Consider the following 17,408-nt stretch of genomic DNA (forward strand, 5'->3'; position numbering starts at 1 on the left):
AGGAGATATAATTTTTATTGTATAATGACGAATGTAATCCAAACAATACGGGGGTTTTGGGGGGGGTTCTTTTTTGTTTGTTTGTTTTGTTTGTTTGTTGTTTTGTTATGTTTTTAAGTAAAAGCCTTGCTATAATGAACTTTGGGAACATACTGTAGATAAGTATAATGGAATCATATATCCTATCAGCTGTTTGAAACACTACTTCATATCAGGGGTAAGAATAACTTCTTATTGATTACTGAAATCTATATTAAAATTGTTTTCTTAGAATGTTAACTTGAAGTTTCAGGAGCTGTAAACGTCAACAACTGATACTCCTTTGGATATATGTTTTCTTTCCTTTAATTAATTTTCTCAAATCCAGTACCAACTCACATGCTGGGTCTTTTGGGCTAAGTATCATTAATAGGTTTGCTAATTTCCTCCAATAGTAGGGATATATTCTTCAGTTTCTCTACCGAAGACAACTTATATATATTGGAGGCAGTTGGATTCCACAAGAGTAAGAGAGAGCTGTCTTTGGACTGTGGACTTCCTGTTGACATTAAAAAAAAATGGCAAAAGATAACTTGAATTTCCTTTACTGGAAAATGTATTTTACATTGAACAATATATATGCACGCTTTTAAACTAAGAAAAAATGTTTTGCTGTTAGAAAAACATTAGATAGGGAGTGCTATCAGAATCTTTTTAGCATAATCTTCTAGAGCACTTAGTGATCAAATTCCTTAAGTGGAAAAAATCATAAAGATGAAATAATTTACTAAAATGTTCCTTTTTTTCCATTTTAAATTTTACCCATTAAAATCTACAGCTGATATTTCTGTTTGAACTGATTATTGTAGTCAAATGGGCAGTATCATGCAAGATCTCCAAATGTTTTTTTCCCAAAGCTCAAAATTTCTGGCACCTATTTCCATTTTTCTAGTTGTAAATTTATTCTCATTAGATTTCTATCAATGAAAGCTTCCAAAAACTTGATGGAAACAACTGAAAGATTACTGTAGGTGAAGTAATTAGTTAAATGACATATTCTGACTCATAAAACATAGTCTGTTCTGTGGGCAGGTTAGTCCAATTCCTGTTACATATGCTGCTATTTTTTATTCAGTATTAGTAATATTCAAAGAATGACAGTGATGTCATATGCAAGACATGGATGTTTAGTGTTTTAATGTCTCCTAGCTTTTACTGATTATTGTATCACCAACTCTATCTCTTCCATTTCCGTCACTGTGTTGTTATAGGGACCCTTTCAGCGTTCTAATACCCAACTTATCTTTAGAGAAAAAAAATGATTTTATTTTGTGCTTATTATCAACATTTTGGTAGCATCCTTCCCTGCTATATTAAATATCACTTGAAATACCACATTTCTGACTCAGACACCATTTTACTTACAGTGTGCATTTATCAGTCCTAGAAGCTTGCTCTCTCCTTCCTCTGTGTTTGGAAATTCTGATTACATTGCTTTTTCTATACAGCAGTTCTGTTTACATTGCTTAGTCTCAGCAGTGTGCTTCTGTCTTTCCAGTGTTCTATTTTAAAGTGCCTGTATCCTTTTTTTTGTTTCTCCATTTTTCTACAAGTCTTCAAGAAAAAGAGGATATGACCTCACTATTTTCAATCTCAGAAAGATCCAGTTCAGTTTGTGCTTTCAAGTTTTCTTCCATCTCTCACCATCTATCTTAGTAATTTATTTCAATAACTTGTAAGCATATGGATCAGTTTCCTTCATCTTCCTTCTACTCCTTAAAAAGATTGATTACAGCATTTGCTTTTTAAAAATTATTCCATATTACTGTTCATATTACTGAAGAGCATCATAGTGAAAAACAGCAACAAGCAAATTCTGTCAAGGTCAGAAGGAAAAATATAGGAATAAATCAAGAAGCTTGTGGGACTCTAATAGTCTTTTTAATAGTGATATTGGTCAAAGATGACAAGGCTAAAGCAGTAACTACACTACTTTTTAGCTGAAATAATGGATCTGAAGGAAGCTTTCAAATGCTTGGTTATTTAAGTGTATTTTAAGCCAAAGACCTGATTATGTTCCAGATGTATTTGCCTTCAATGCTTCCATTCTCTCGTCCCTCTCTAGTCTCTATTTTCGACTTGCTCTTTAATACTGTTGCTTTCAGAGTGAGATCTTTCATTTTCTTTAATGTTTTAAAGCATCTGCTTTATTTCAAATTATTATCAGATTTACTTGCTGTAGGAAATCATGACAGATATTTCTGAGGAAGATAACTGCTTCTTTTAGGAATGCCTCAAGAGCGCTCTTTCAGTAGCTTCAACAGGCTTTCTGGAATAGGTCTAAAGATGAAAACAAAAGGAAAAATGTCAGAAGTCAGTGGGTTGTTAGAAGCTGAATACCAGAGATTATTTTTTTTCTTTACATCTACAGAGGATAGGAGAAAAAAAAAGACTGCAAAAATGAACATATTCAGATGAGATAGTGAGAGGAGCATCCCAATAGGGAGAGTAGTGAAGAGATCTCAGGGAGTGTCAAGGGAAGGTATGAAATCTTTCAATGAAGGAAGAGGTTAGATGAAATATCTCTTGGGAAATATGTATAGTGATCCTGCCCTGGTAAGATGTAGAAGATGGCCTCTGATTATTATTTTTGACCTTTCTTTCTGTGAGTCTACAAAGAGGAGTATATATACCATGTACAACAACCTTCCAGTAAAGTACATCATAAATCAGACAGGGTTCAAAACAGACCCCCTAAAAGATATCTTCACTAGGATTTCTTGGAGTACATAAGCCATGATATCATTGCTTAATGGAAAAGGAAGTTACCCTAAATTTTTCCTTATTTTTTTTTCCTTGAACTTTACTAAGATGGCCTTCAGTTCAACTTACTTTCTCTTTAAACACACTAAAAGAGATTGACCACATGGGATGACCCTTTACCATGTTTTCAGGACTTCATATTATTTCAGAATAGAAATTCTTACATATCTACAACTCTAAATTAATTAAGCATGCCTACACTTCAAGAAAAACGGTCTGATCTTCTTAGACATCTTGGCTCTATCTATGCTAAGACAAACTGGCATGAGATACTCTGTCTATTTAGGCATTTGTCCTTAAAAATGTAGTGACCATATGTACCCTGTCTACAGGGAATGTCTTCTCATGTGAGCTAACTCTTGAGTCATGTCCAGAAAATCCTTGGGAAACTACTAAAATTACACTGAGTGAAAACTATGCAAGGGTCAGTTGTATTTAACAAGAGATGTGCTTGTGGCCCAGGATTGAGAAGTGTTTCTTTCCATTGATTAATGAATTAGCTTCTAAGCTACAGAGGAACAAAAGAAAAAATGACAATATAAATGTGTATTCTTTCATTTGTATATATTTTCTTAGGAAGACAAAAAAGGTTTTATTGTGCAGAATATTTTTAGATTGTGACTTTAGAATAGGCTAAATACATTCACAAACTGGGACAACGTGAATCAAGTTGAGATCAAACATTAATTTCTGAAGTAGCACAATATTGACTTGAGTTTCCCTTACGAACAGTTTGTACTTGGGAAAATAAAAATTGAAATGTATAGCTTTTTTTTTTTTTTTTGATAGTTATAGAGGGACACATCTTCATATAGATTAAGACTAATAAAATAAATAAAATTGTAGTCTAGAAGATTGTTAGTAAGCTCTTACAAGAAGCACAAGACCAATTTAGAAATTATCTGGCTAAATCAGTTGCCATACGGGATTTAATTCAAATGCAAACTTGTTTTATTTTTTTAAATAATTCTGAAAATACACATGAGAAACAGTGTACACAAGTCATTAAAAATACATTCCTACTTAATGGTGAAATAAATTGGTTTTGTTTAACAAGTGATAGGTAACACATGTAGGGCCTGAGAAAACATTTATACTAAACATACTTAAAATTTGCTGGAAAATAGTATACGTCACAATACTATTTCTTCATGCCGGGGAGCTTTGTAGAACTGTTTGCTGACACGCCTGATGAGGAATGCTTGCCAGATGTTCAAGATGTTTTGTTGTCTACTATTTGTTGGACAAATATAAAACTACGTGTAGCGTTTTATAGAAGCAGAATTTATGCCTGGCCTATCAATGCATGAAAACATTTTCCAAAATAATTTTGTTCTATTACAAAACCGTGCTTTGAAAGAAAAAGTTGAAGTTTCTAAGTCTGGTAGAGATAATGAAAGCAAACAAATGATTTGCATTAGCTGTATGAGATTTTCACACTTCCTGGTAGAACAGCAACCTTAATGATCTTAAATACTTCAAAGGACCATTAGTTTTTCAAAATTACACTGTAACTAATATTGACAATTCAAAAGTGCTTTTCATATCAAAGAATTTCTGAACAGTTACAGATAAATCCCATATACTGTGGAACACTTATCGTTCTTTAAAAAAATGAGGAAACTGGAGATCTGCATTAGTTCCAGTCACTAGAACAGATTATTGAGGTGTGTTGTTGGAGACCCATCCTTGGAAATACTCAAAGCTTGATGGGCCATGACTTTGAGCAACCTGCTTCAGGGCAGTTGGATAGGCCAGGCTCAAGAGGTGACCTCAGCCAATCTGAGTCTAATACAGAGCCAAATCCTAGGAGTGCACAGCAGAGGCTAGTCCATAGCCTAGTCATATATAATAAGTGACAACCATACAACAAAATATAAGAAGTGAGATTACAGTCTTGTATCAGTAGGAATGAGGACTTACCTGCTCTAAAGTCTAAATGTTGTTTTTGTATTTAATGATTTCAATATATAGTAGAGAGTGTTTTACAGCTTTATTGATATATATATCATATATACATACATATATATATATGTATATGTATGCAATGATGCTACCAGAAAAAAAAAATAGAAATCTTAATTACTTTAAGTACCTTTTAAGTAGAATTATTTGAAAGTGCATGAATCCTCAATCCAAACTACAAGGAACCATTGTATCCTTCGGTTTGCTAACAGCAGCGTTTCCTCTGGTAATCACTATAAGTTGAAAACTATTAACAGTTTAGAAATGCCTCGTTGTGGATTTTTTTAATGTCTAATTGTTGTTTCTAATGAGTTCATATAGCTTATGAGTGTTCTAGGGCTGCAGTCTGATAAAACTGATTCTCATGTCCTGGTAATTTTGACTCTAGATTATACCCTGCCTCGCTGCTACTCAGGCTGTCTGTGAGTCTGTCACTCATGGGCACTGACCTCAGACTTGCCCTCTTCTTTCCCCTCAAGACAGGTTTCTATACTTTCGTGAAGTCTAAGTTCAAGCTAACCGTGAACCAGCACTAAATAATATTTAATGGCTCTGCTGGGAGATACAAAAATGCATTCTGCTCAAGAGTGGGGAATGATGAATTAACAGACATGTTAGGAAAAAGAATTAAAAATTAAACAGCAAATATAGCTGATATAGTACCCTCTCACCTATGTCTGCATGCCTAATTCCTAATCAGTAGTTAATACTGAAATTATTAAGAAAAAAGAAAAAATAAAGTTGGAAAAATAACAATCAATTCATTCCAAAAAAAAAAAAGTAGGGGAGTATTAAGGATTCAATTTTACTTAGTTTTCTTTAAAAGCTATTTTTCTATTCCAAAACAGATCTGACTTCAGTATATATTTTCTAGTAATAAGTGTCTTTTAATGAAGGTCTTATCTCCTTTTTTCTTTGTCCTCTTCGCGCATGAGATTTCTATGAGTGTCTCAGCAATGACATCTTCAGGGTCACATGCTTAGTAGGATTCTGAAATGCAAGCTCTGGTCTGTTATGGCAATTTTTTTTTCTCTCCTGTGACTGAGGTAAGATTGACTATGAGCTAAGGCTAAAGTTCCATAAGATAGGTCAAAGCTTTTGTATCTAAGTCTATATATAAATGCTTAGATGAAAAAATACAGAGTTCAAAAACAATGTGACAAGAATTTCATGTTGACATCTGTGTGAATTCTTGATTGCTTAGCACTTTGGAAAATGATGAGTTATGCCTCTGGTTGTCTGTTCAAACAAGTTCCTGACATGAAATATGAGTCATTTGCTCTCTTTTATGTGAGAGAAGATTGTGAAAATGCCTAAATAATGTCTGTGGGTAGTAAAACTTTGATTAGAATTATTCTGAATTCTGCCCAGTAAGCAATTTCCCCTTCTCTTTAGCAGTTGGCAGGTTTGTTTCTTTCTGTGCAATGATTCTAGTTCGGGTATCTTTCTTAAAGTGGAAATCGCCCTTAACTGCTTTCAGAGATCTTTTTTTTTTTTTTTTAAGTATTGTATTGAGACATTATCTCAATTAGAATCCTGTATTGCATCTTTGTGGGACGTATTTTCATTTCTGAAAGTTTCACAAACTTTTTTCTTAAAAACCTGCTTTCTGGCTCTGTTGTGCTCTTTCTGAAAACTGTTCTGCTTCAGTTGTGTCTACATTACCTGTTGCTTTGTATACTTCGGACATTTTTGTCTGACTGTGTTAGGTATTTAAGATATCAAGCTGTATTTAACATTTGAAGCCGGAAGAAAGGAAATAACTGCCCCAAACAGCACAGTTTAGATATGCACAGACAGAAACAAGGGATTTAAGTTGAAGTAGTAGTTATTCTGGTAGTTGATCACCCAAACCACTGCAGAGTTATGGAAGATATCTTGCAAAATAATAGGCTAAGAGAACAATAATGAGGGATTTTGGCAGATATTTGTGACAGTAGACATCCTATAAGGGACATTCAAGTTTCTAAGAATTGAAACATTATTATGACATAATCTAAGCAACTAGTCACCCTGGATATGGGCACATCTTCTTTGTTAAGGCCTAAGAATCTTGCTTTCTGTTAAGTTTGATGGAAAACAAAAACAGTTAGGCTTTTGTTACCTTATGGATAAATAAGAAAATTTATATCTTAGATATGTATTGCAAAAAATAATAAAGTAAGGTTTAGGTGATTTTGCTCCAAACCTTAGACAAGGATTTTTGATACGTGTAAGAATTGGATTTATTGTGAGTGCTAGTAGCATAGACACCACTAACCTTAGCAGCCTTCAGGTTTTGTTACTCATCTTACATGTGCCAGGCTACTGTGTTAAGCACTGATAGACTGGGATGAATCATTACATCTAGAAATTGAAAAAACATACACTAGCAATGGCAGTGGAATGAAGTTGGAAGTAATTAAAACTTGGGTCAGTTGGGGTTCATATACACTGCTTGTTAAATAGGGTGTTTCTGAAGGGAGCTTGGAGACCAAAATAGCTACAGCCCTCTATTCTGCCTGCTTTCTGCAGTGTGACTACATCTTGGCAGGGTACAAAAGTGAAATTAACTCATTAGGGACATCTTCTTAAAGAAGCCCAGGTACCTGCTGCAAACTCGATTTGCAGACAACCTGCTTCCCAGATCCAGATGGACTTCCTATAAAAGGCAGTATGGACAGGTTCATATTGTGTTAGCAGGAGTTCATGACAGAATGTAATTCTGGCTGCTCTCTGTCAAATATAGTTGACATGCAGCCTGGGAAAAATAAGTAAAAAAATTAAATGTATTTAAAACCAGGCATCTTATGATTTAATGGTGTAATATAGCACACATTTTCACCTGAGGTCCTTTCTTCCTAGAGGACATTGTTACTTCAGTTTCTGAGACAGGCTGTGTAAGGACCTATTCACATTCTTATGCTTTAACCATCTGTTATATATCTGATCATTGTGTTCTCACTGAAAAATGCCTCATGTTCTGTATTTTCAAAATCTCTAGTATTACCTTTAATAGTTGCTAAATGCATAAGGAAGTATGCAGGAGTTAATTCAGCAACCTTTATTTCCACTCCTTCTAGTTCTGCTGAATTCAGAATCAGGTTTATGTTATTATAAAGATATCTGAACTTGGAGATGTATTTTATTCTGTTACTCTTTGGAACATGATGGTGAGCAGTAGGATGGTAGTAGAGACCATGCTGCAAGGGCCCAGTTCAGCCTGTGCTTTGCACCAGTTTTTGGACACCACAGTTCCATGTAGGAACTTGTGATGTGCTGAGTATTATATCACAGAGACTTAGCAGTGGGTTTAGACATGTTGGTAGACAGCACTGTCCTGTGACTTGTTTTGTTTGAAGTGTTCTAGCACAACAAAAGTTGGAGTGCAAAAGACTGACAATTGCTGTCTCCTCTCCTTTCACGTAATTATTAAGCAATCCTGGTAAAGCACGGGGTGTTTTACAAGAGTGGCAGTTTTGATCTTGTCCTTTTTGGGGGTTTGGATGTTTTCATTATATTCATAAAAAACATCTGGATGTGGTGCTCAGGGACATGATTTGGTGGTGGGTTGTTCAAGCTAAGATAGTATGAAGGTCTTTTTCAACCTGAGCAATTCTATGATTCATTTCTCTCTCCATTTTCTAGGCTGCTCCAAGCTTCTGCTGTCAACCTGTAGTCCACCTAAAAACTCCCTCATCACCCAGCCCAGTAAAAAACCTGAAAACCTTGCCCCCATCCTAAGCAGCTCAAAAGTATACGCATCTGGCATTCAGTTTTCAGCATGCCTGGCAAGGCTGAAGTAGGCAGGGAGGGATGAGGAGCCCACCTGCATCTCACTCTCTAGATCCTGTTGACTTAAAGACAATTCAAACTTCTCATGAACTTGACAGAAAGATGAAAATGTTTGAGGTGGTAAGGATGGAATAGGAAGAATTTGACCAAGTGAGAATAGGCAGAAAGGGAGAGAAAATCTGAATGTAGTTTTCATATATACTCTTATGACTTCCTCCAAATTAAGTCTGTATCCCTATCCTCAAGCTTTCCCACTTTGAGAATCAGTATTTCACAATAACTGTTTCCAAAGACATTATATGTCATTTTACCATCCCACAACTTAAAGCATGAAAAGTAATTTGCACTATAAGGGACGAAAGAGTCTCTCGTAACAATTTTATAAACCATGTACAAAATGTTTAATAAGCAATTGTGAATGATGAATATGTGTATTTACATGATTTAAATTAGTGCTTTTATTAATGTAAATATATCTCAATCATTTTAAGGTATTAGTCCTACAGCACTGAAATGTCAAAATACATTCGGAAAAAGAAATTATCTTTTTAGCATATACAAATGTTTGCTGGCAAAATTTCAGTACATAAATCTAAAGGGAAGTATTTCTCCAGTTTTCACCTGCCTGCAATTTAAGGTAAGTCAAAGAGTTTGAGCTGAAACTACTTTTTTAGCTAATATGAATCAGAATTCTTCAAGATACAAATTGAATAAATTAATCAAACAATAAAACTTACCTGCATGAATGAAGTCAAATAGCATGTTTTCAGAACCGCTTATCAGTTCATCTGTTATGTCACACACATACACGCACACAAAAAACAAAAACAAAACAAAACAAAAAAAAAAAAACCACAGAGAAACCCAAGAATTTTAAGAGTAATAAACATGGAAAACTGGATAAACAATTGTAACAAACTGGCTCTTCCTCAAAATAGCTAAGCTCAGAATATTCTTTTTTATCTATATTTTTAACTGAGTTTTTCCTCAAAAACAAATTAAGATGTTTGATGTGATTTTCATTTTTTAGTATACGCATATAATGGTAGATAAGGTCTTCTCTTCATTCTAGGCTCAATCAATGTAACAAGATAATTTCTAAGCTTCTTAAATTTTACATGACTCCCTTGACTTTAAATGTCCTTCAGTTCCTTAGGACCATGACCCATATGTTGCATTCATCACTTCTCTGTCAATGTTGTTCATATGTCAAAGATTTTCTTCTCATAACTGGATATTCTTGTCTTTTATATCATGTACATTACTGTGCCTGATCTCAAACATGTTGACATATTGTTTGTAAAAATATTTTTTAAAAAATATATTAGTTTGGCTTCTCACTGGTTTATACAAATGCAACTAGATTATATATATGATGCCTGCAGAAACATTAATTACTGCGTCTGGCACAAAGTGGTGCCATGCCTTTAGCTGTATTGATCAGGCAGCAAGAGTGATGTGCTGAGGAATGCTTCTCAGTTTTGTTTCTCAGCTGGATGTATTATAAATCAAGGTCTGACTTCTGGCTGAAGTATTCACTCATCTAGGCAGACTGGAACTAGCTTTCATGCTATTAGTGGAGTCGAGAGTTGTGGGAGAGCAATGACTAATCCAATCAACTATCTCCAAACTATTTTAGATATTGCATTACCATAAGGCATTGTAATTCACTGAGTTAAAAATTACTATTTAGAAAAAATATTCTGGATCAATGAAACCTGTATTTCAACATTTAAAGTGGCAATTTAGAACAGCAAGAAGCATTTCAAATCACAAATATAAGAATACTGTCAGTCTTTAAAAGACAAATGTTTGTTTTGAATGATGAAAATAGCTGAAAAGTATTTTAATCACCAATTCAGAACTTTAAAAATGGGTAAACTGTGTTGTCTCCCTCAGAAAAGCTGAGGTTGAGAGATGTAATCTGTCAGTTTCAATTCAACAGCAAGATAGAAACTTTAAAAGTATTATTTTTTATTACTTCAGTAGTTTAATTGACATAATCTGGCTACACGTTTTATATGCATTGAACTGTATTTACAGATCTTAAACCTGTTTCCTTTTTCTATGTCTGTACATTTTTTTCTGTTATGTCAGCACACCTGATAGCATTATGATAATTGTGTCTCTGTACTGCATTTATATATATTATTATATTTTATTTATATTTTTACATTTCTATGTATATATTATTTATATATATATGTATATATATTTATGTATATATAAATATATATTATATATGTGTGTATATTTTTTTTTAGAAGCACATTTCTCTCATTTTTTTCCTTGATCCAACCTTAGAATTAAAAAATACCAGAAAACCCCTAGATCCCAATATAAGTAGATTTCAAAATCTATAATGCTATCACTGCTTGCTCCTGACTGGATTATTTATTATATCTTTACATTCTTATATTTTTCAGAAATCTAATAAAATCTTGACTGTTTTTTGCAGGGATAGAATAGAATAGAATAAATCACTGGAAACTCACCAGCACCTTAAAAGAAAGAAAAAAAAAGGTGAAATCTTTGCTTTTAAATGAAAGTTTGTGTAGTTAACAGTCTTCCTTGAGTGCTTTCAAACCAATGCTTCTGCAGAAATATTAATTCCCAGGCTCTGCCTTTCTTTGCAAGGCAGAAGCTTTTAATAAACAAGGCATTGTTCAAAGGGTGTGGCAGAGGCAGTATATGCTGTGGCTGCTGCTTGTAGTTAACCATTTAATTGCAAAAGTGATTGCATTGCTTCTAGGCATTTTTGAGATTTTCTTTCCTTTATGAAACTGAAAGTGTCATGACTATAGGTCAGGACTTTTTTAGTGTCAGAAAAGCTGAACACTGGAGGAAATATGTGAGAAAAAAAAATAGTGAAATCCTGAGAAATTATTGGGAAATATTTATATACAAATCCCAGTTCAGATAGGCTTTATTAAACCCAGCTGTGTTCTGTAACTCTCTAGGGAGCCTGCTTCAGCATGGGGGTTGGACTCAATGATCTCCGTAGGTCCCTTCCAACTCCTACAATCCTGTGATTTGGTGAAATGACCACAACCTCTAATTCCTAGATAGTTCCCTCTCTGTATGCCAATTATAATTGCCAATGTTATGTTTTAATACATGCTTACTGGGATATGGAGCCTCATAACAGTGCAAAATTCCCTTTCAACTTGGATGAAGAGTCAATTTCTATGAAAGGTGGCATTCTCTAGGTGGATGCTAGTGATAACCAAGGTTATAGATCTGAATTCAGGCTTCTTGCAAACAACTAGACATCTGGGAATTAATGTAGGCCCTTCTCTCTGCTCAGCATAATCTGTGTGGGGTATCACAATGGCAGATAGGGCAGGAGCAAATATCCATACAGGAAGTCAACATATATTTTCATGTCATCTAGACTTAACCTATTTTTAATAGTTCTCACCCCACAGCTAGTGTCCTGGTTGTTCCACGGGGAAACAGGGCAGGCACATTCAACCTTTGGCCTTGGATTTACTGTCACTTCAGTAGAAGAATCAAGATGCAATCACAGGATTATGTCTGGCACATTTGTGAAGGGAAGCTTGCCAAGAAAACTCATTCTGTTGTGTGGGATGATAACTAAACAGTGAATTAGTGGATGGATATTAGTGAGCTGGTTGGGATGACTGTGATGCTGGAGCCAGGAGTAATGAAATCAAGGGTTCTCCTTGACCATTCTGAGCTTACAGGGCTCAGACTGAATCCCAAATATTCACCTAAGATTTACTAAGAAATTCAGAGAGATAGTAGTGGAGAGTTGTTTTAGTTTTTCTACTATTCTTTTTCTCTCTTTTACTGCCTTCAAAGTGAAGCATAATGGTATTAATGCCTTCTGCAAATTCTCTGACTTGCTTGCTTTGAATGTTGTGCTTCTGAATCATGTGCCTCTGCTGCTGCTTTTCTCAGTGGTGGGCTGCACACCAGGGTCAGAGTTGCTACACTTTGGGATGAATCTGTTGAGACAAAGCTGAGTGTGGGAATAAGCACTGGTGCTGGGATTTTACGATGGCTGCTGAACCATAGGTGTCAGTTGTTGGAAATGAAGCAGACAGCCATTCTCTGGGAGATGTACCAGAGAAACTTATCCAGGCAATGTGTTACCTGTGAGGAATACATCACATCAATCCCAAAAGAAAGTGAAGGTACAGAAACCAGCTCAAAACATGCTTGCATGCTTGTGTACTCGCAGCAATAATTCATAGATGTTAGTGCAAATTAACATATCTAATATTCAACATACTGTGCATTTCTGAACTCATTTATGAGTTCAGAATCATAAAACTTCAGAACGACATGAGGGTGGAACCATCACGTTGCACATGTAGCAAAAATTGTGAGAAAGTTTTGAAAATGTAAATACTTTTGTCATTATGTCTTTAAGGCTGTTGGTCAGACTTGCCTTTCACTGGCCAAATGAGACAGCAAGTACAAGAATGCTGTCTGTAGGATCAGGAAACGCACAGAAGCCATCATTTAGTCTCTTTTTTTGAGTATGGAGATGCAAATTTGATGTCATTCTAGAGGACAGAGCTATCTGTGTTCCACCACCTTTTATTTCTTGTTTCTGAAGTGTGGTAATAAGCCAAAATCAGAACTTAAATCTTGCCTTAAATTCAATTTTACATTAATGTAAAAGGAATCTGTGGCATATACATAACTTATATTGCATATCTGATATTGCCTAGTTTATTTTTTTAACAAACATTTTTGACAAAGAAATAGAAAGCTATTATATTTTCTAAGGTAAACAGAGAAAGATGTTTCAGTCACAGCTTGATAAAATTCATATTTAATTAGTAAAGTTGATTCCCAATAGGTGGAATCCATGCACTAATCAAATGAAAAAGTGCAGGAAAATTGTTACTTTGTACTGCAGTTATTTGTTGCAGTGCACATGGAATTCATTCAGCTTGGTGGCAGTCCATTAGTTCTAGCCTATTAAATGTATTTACTCAGATGGAGTAGTAATCCACATGCCTTGTGATTTGTTCCATTAAAATAATTTTTGTCTTTCTATGGAATGCATAACTAATTTTTTTTTCATTTTTTTAAACCAGAAATGACTCAGTTGCAGTTAATAGAATTAAGCTAGCAAAGCAGAAAGCAGACGAAAGCTCTTTATTTTTAATCTGAAGTAAAGCACAGTGGCTAAATTTTGGTTTAGAGATACATTAGTTAAATTTAAAAATGTAATGAGAAATCCAATGGCAATCTAAACAAGGCATACGTAAATGTAAAATTAATGCTGATGGACAAAATGCTGTGTTTGTATCACATGGTCATCTGCATTTGTTTAACTGAGGAAAAAAAAGGATAGGACCAACAGCATAGTTACGGTGAGGGAAGCTTTGGTTTTTTACACAAAAAGTCTGCATGAAAGTCTGCTTGACTGCAGTGGACAACAGTTTGAAGTGATGCTGTATTTTCCATCTGAGCTGGAGAAATTAGCTGGGAGTTAAAACTAGAACTAAACCTTTTTTTCTCATTCCTAATAATTTTTGCAGCTATTAATACACCTCTGGCAGTATTCAGCTTCTCAAGTGAATTTATCATATACAACAGAGAAATAGCTCTAGGAGCAGGGAATTAGAAGCTGTAACTGCCTTTCCTAATTAAGGCTTCCCATTAGGCTGCCTAGTTTATGTTTTCTTATGGGCATTCTTTCTGTTCCAGTAACTCTTGGTTTCATTTCTGCATAATGATGGCAGAGCACTGCAAAGAGAGATCAGATGGTCTGTTGCCTGTGGTACTACAAGAGTTTTGCTGATTGATGGAAAATGTGTCATTGAATTATGAAAGCTGATGGGGGAGTTTAGAACAAATACTTGTGTAATGAGATGTAAACTAAGCAATTATGTGTAAGTGTGGATATCACAGACATTTACTGTATTTCCTCTCTCTGAGTCCTGTTTTTTAGCTGTTGGGCAGACTAGACTGGGACACTAAACTGTCTTGCTAAATCACGTAGTTAACCATGGCTATTTGTGACTCTGTGGCAAATTACATAGTGATCCTGTCACCTTGTTGGTTCTTTTCTGTGTCTCTTTATGTGCCAGTTTCCATTTTGGGCATCACCTTAGATGATGGAAATGGCTAACTGTAAAGCATAGACTTTTGCTTGATCTAGAATATACTATTTTATTGTTTCCAATATTTCCAATAATTCACATATTTACCCTTCATTTAAAAATAAAGTTAGTATAGTTAGCCATGTTCAAGTAGTCTAGTACAAGCAAATCCATGTGCCCAGGTCTGCTTTAGCCATGCAGAGAGGAAATATCAAGAACACAACATTAAATGGTATGGAAAAATCTATTATCAGTCTGGTAACATGCATGTTTACCTCATAAATCTGATAATTAGAAATAAATTTCATTTTGTATGTGAGCTACAGGGAGTCATAAAAAGTTGTTTAGTCTTATTACTGTAGTCTGATTTCTATTCCTCTGCCAAGTGCGTTGCTTCAGATAGAAGGCTACTTAGCTTCAAGACTTGGCTTCTGTGAAGAAAGGAAAAGGTGTTACTCCTCAGCTAAGGTTTCGCATACAAAGCTATAACAGTTGGCAGTACCTCCCCTCCACACTTTGTGGAAGGTTTCTCAACCTTATTCTGCATTCTGAAGGCATGAATCGTAATGATTAATTGCTAAATCAAAAATAAAGAGAAACCGTGTCAGTAAACAAAAAAAAAGAAAAAGAAAATTCCATAGCAATTTGGGCTGTGTGGGTTTACATGTAGATTAATTTATCTTTATTTGTAGTAGCTGCGCTCTTCAGGCTGTGCCTTGAATCAGCCAGGTGGCATTCCCTGCGTATATCACTGATACTCTCGCTAATACCCAGGAATTATTTTTTAAATGAAAATGAATATTACAGTATTACCGCATTGCACTTCCAAGTATTGATACTCCTCTTTTCTATGATACTTTTTCAAAATAGTAAGATGCATGATTTTTAACGGAATTAACTTGTTAGTTTTTGCCAAATCAAGAACATAATTTGTGTCACAGAGCAAGGGCAAAGCGAAGGGCAAAGATTAAATTCTTCTTGCTCTAGCTGAATGCTCTTCCTTGAGGTTTTTTTCTCTAGTAAAATAGGGCTTATAAAATTCTGGTAAAGAGGCAGGATCATATTTTTTAGTTGAATGCCTGATTGCAACTCTATACATTCTATATTAAAATCTGCAGGTAATGTATTTGTGTTGACTGAAAATGGAGTTGCAAATATACCAAAAAATTTATGACTTTTTTGGCAATCTTGAAACATATTCTCCAATTCATTATCAAAACACAAATTGAAGCTGCATATTTTTTTTCTGTTCACAGGACTGTGTTTAGCCAGTGTATCAAAATGCATACAGTTATTTGCCATCACTTCAGTTAGCACTGCACTAGGCCCTCCCCGTGTCCCAGTTTCAGCCCAGACAGTGACAATTGCATACTGCTGTTTGGTTGTTATGAGCAATCGGTGAGGGCCCAGGCCTGGGCAACTCGGTTGGGCAGAGCTGCTGCCATGATGGTGGAGGACAGGCTCAGCCCTGCGGGTTGGATGTACCTGCAAAAGCAGGTTCCCTAGTGTAGTTTACACAGGAAAGTATCCAGGCAGGTCTTAGACATTCCCAGAGAAGGAGACTCCACAAACTCTCTGAGCACGCCTGTACCAGTGGTCTGTGACCCCTTAAAATAAAGATTTTCCTCATGTACTGATGGAGCTTCTTATGTTCCACTTTGTACCCATTGCCTCTTGTCCTGTTGCTGGGTACCAATGAAAAGAGCCTGACTCCATTCTCTTGACTCCCACCCCACCAATTCTCTGTTCCATGTTGTTGCCACGTGACAGATGGCAGCAGAGGGGCAGTCTGTCAAAATGACATCTGACATGAAAGTGCCTGTGAAGCAAAGATGTGTCACTGAATTCCTCTCTGTGGAAAAAGTTGCACCCATTGACATTCATTGACATTTGCTGAATATTTATGGAGATCAACAGTGGATGTGAAAGCAGAGAGGGATGGATGGTGTGTTTCAACAGTGGTGACAGTGACATGGAAGGCAAGCCATTTCCAGATGGCAGTGCACAGCTGTCACCTCCACTGGAGCAGATTTTTATGAGCATGCGGGTTTGCTCATTACTGGCAAAAATGTGTGGCTAATGGTGGTGACTATGTTTAAAAATAATGTTTTGTAGCTGAGAATTCGCTCTATCAAATAGTGTTATTGTGCTCTTCATATCTGTTGCAGTTTTCATGGAAATAAATAGAAGGCATTACTTTTGGACCAATCTACGTATATTTTAACATTCCAATATAACATAAAAGCATTTCAAAATAGACATTGTAACTTTCTTATTCAATGATTGTAACGTGTTTTTTGTTTGTTTGTTTGTTTGTTTCTGTTTCCCCTTAGTATTTTCCTATGCAGAAGAATAAATGGTAATTAAAATGTGCAGGATGAAAAGATGGAGCAGCCAGTGCTTGTACCACCAGGACCAGACAGCTTCCAATACTTCACTAGGGAGTCTCTTGCAGCTATTGAACAACGCATTGCTGCAGAAAAAGCTAAGAATTCTAAACAAGATCGTAAAGACAACGATGATGAAAATGGGCCAAAGCCAAACAGTGATTTGGAGGCAGGAAAAACACTTCCATTTATATATGGTGACATTCCTCCAGGAATGGTGTCTGAGCCCTTGGAAGATATGGACCCATATTATATCAACAAAAAAGTGAGTCTAATATCATTCCCATTCTTATGAAAATGTTTGGAGAGCTTTATCATATTTGTTTCATTCTCTTACTATGACAAAAATAGTTTAATCGTCTGTTAACTGACAACAGTGTGGGAAAACATCATT

At 35.4% G+C, this 17,408-nt stretch overlaps 1 protein-coding gene across 11 annotated transcripts in view; it reads left to right on the plus strand.

The window, feature by feature from the left end:
- SCN1A (sodium voltage-gated channel alpha subunit 1) overlaps window positions 1-17,408 on the plus strand; it is a 110,530-nt gene that overhangs the window by 34,667 nt on the left and 58,455 nt on the right. For 9 of the 11 annotated variants that reach the window (XM_046944097.1, XM_046944098.1, XM_046944096.1 and 6 more), the window contains one exon: window positions 16,961-17,279. In XM_046944097.1, the coding sequence (XP_046800053.1) occupies window positions 17,013-17,279 (267 nt within the window). In that variant the 5' untranslated portion in view covers window positions 16,961-17,012. Of the gene's footprint in view, window positions 1-9,032; window positions 9,179-10,999; window positions 11,065-16,960; window positions 17,280-17,408 lie in introns of all 11 variants that reach the window. The other 2 variants (XM_046944100.1, XM_046944095.1) reach the window with 1 other exon arrangement.

Source organism: Gallus gallus, chromosome 7 (genome assembly GCF_016699485.2).
Source record: "Gallus gallus isolate bGalGal1 chromosome 7, bGalGal1.mat.broiler.GRCg7b, whole genome shotgun sequence".
NCBI lineage: Eukaryota > Metazoa > Chordata > Aves > Galliformes > Phasianidae > Gallus > Gallus gallus.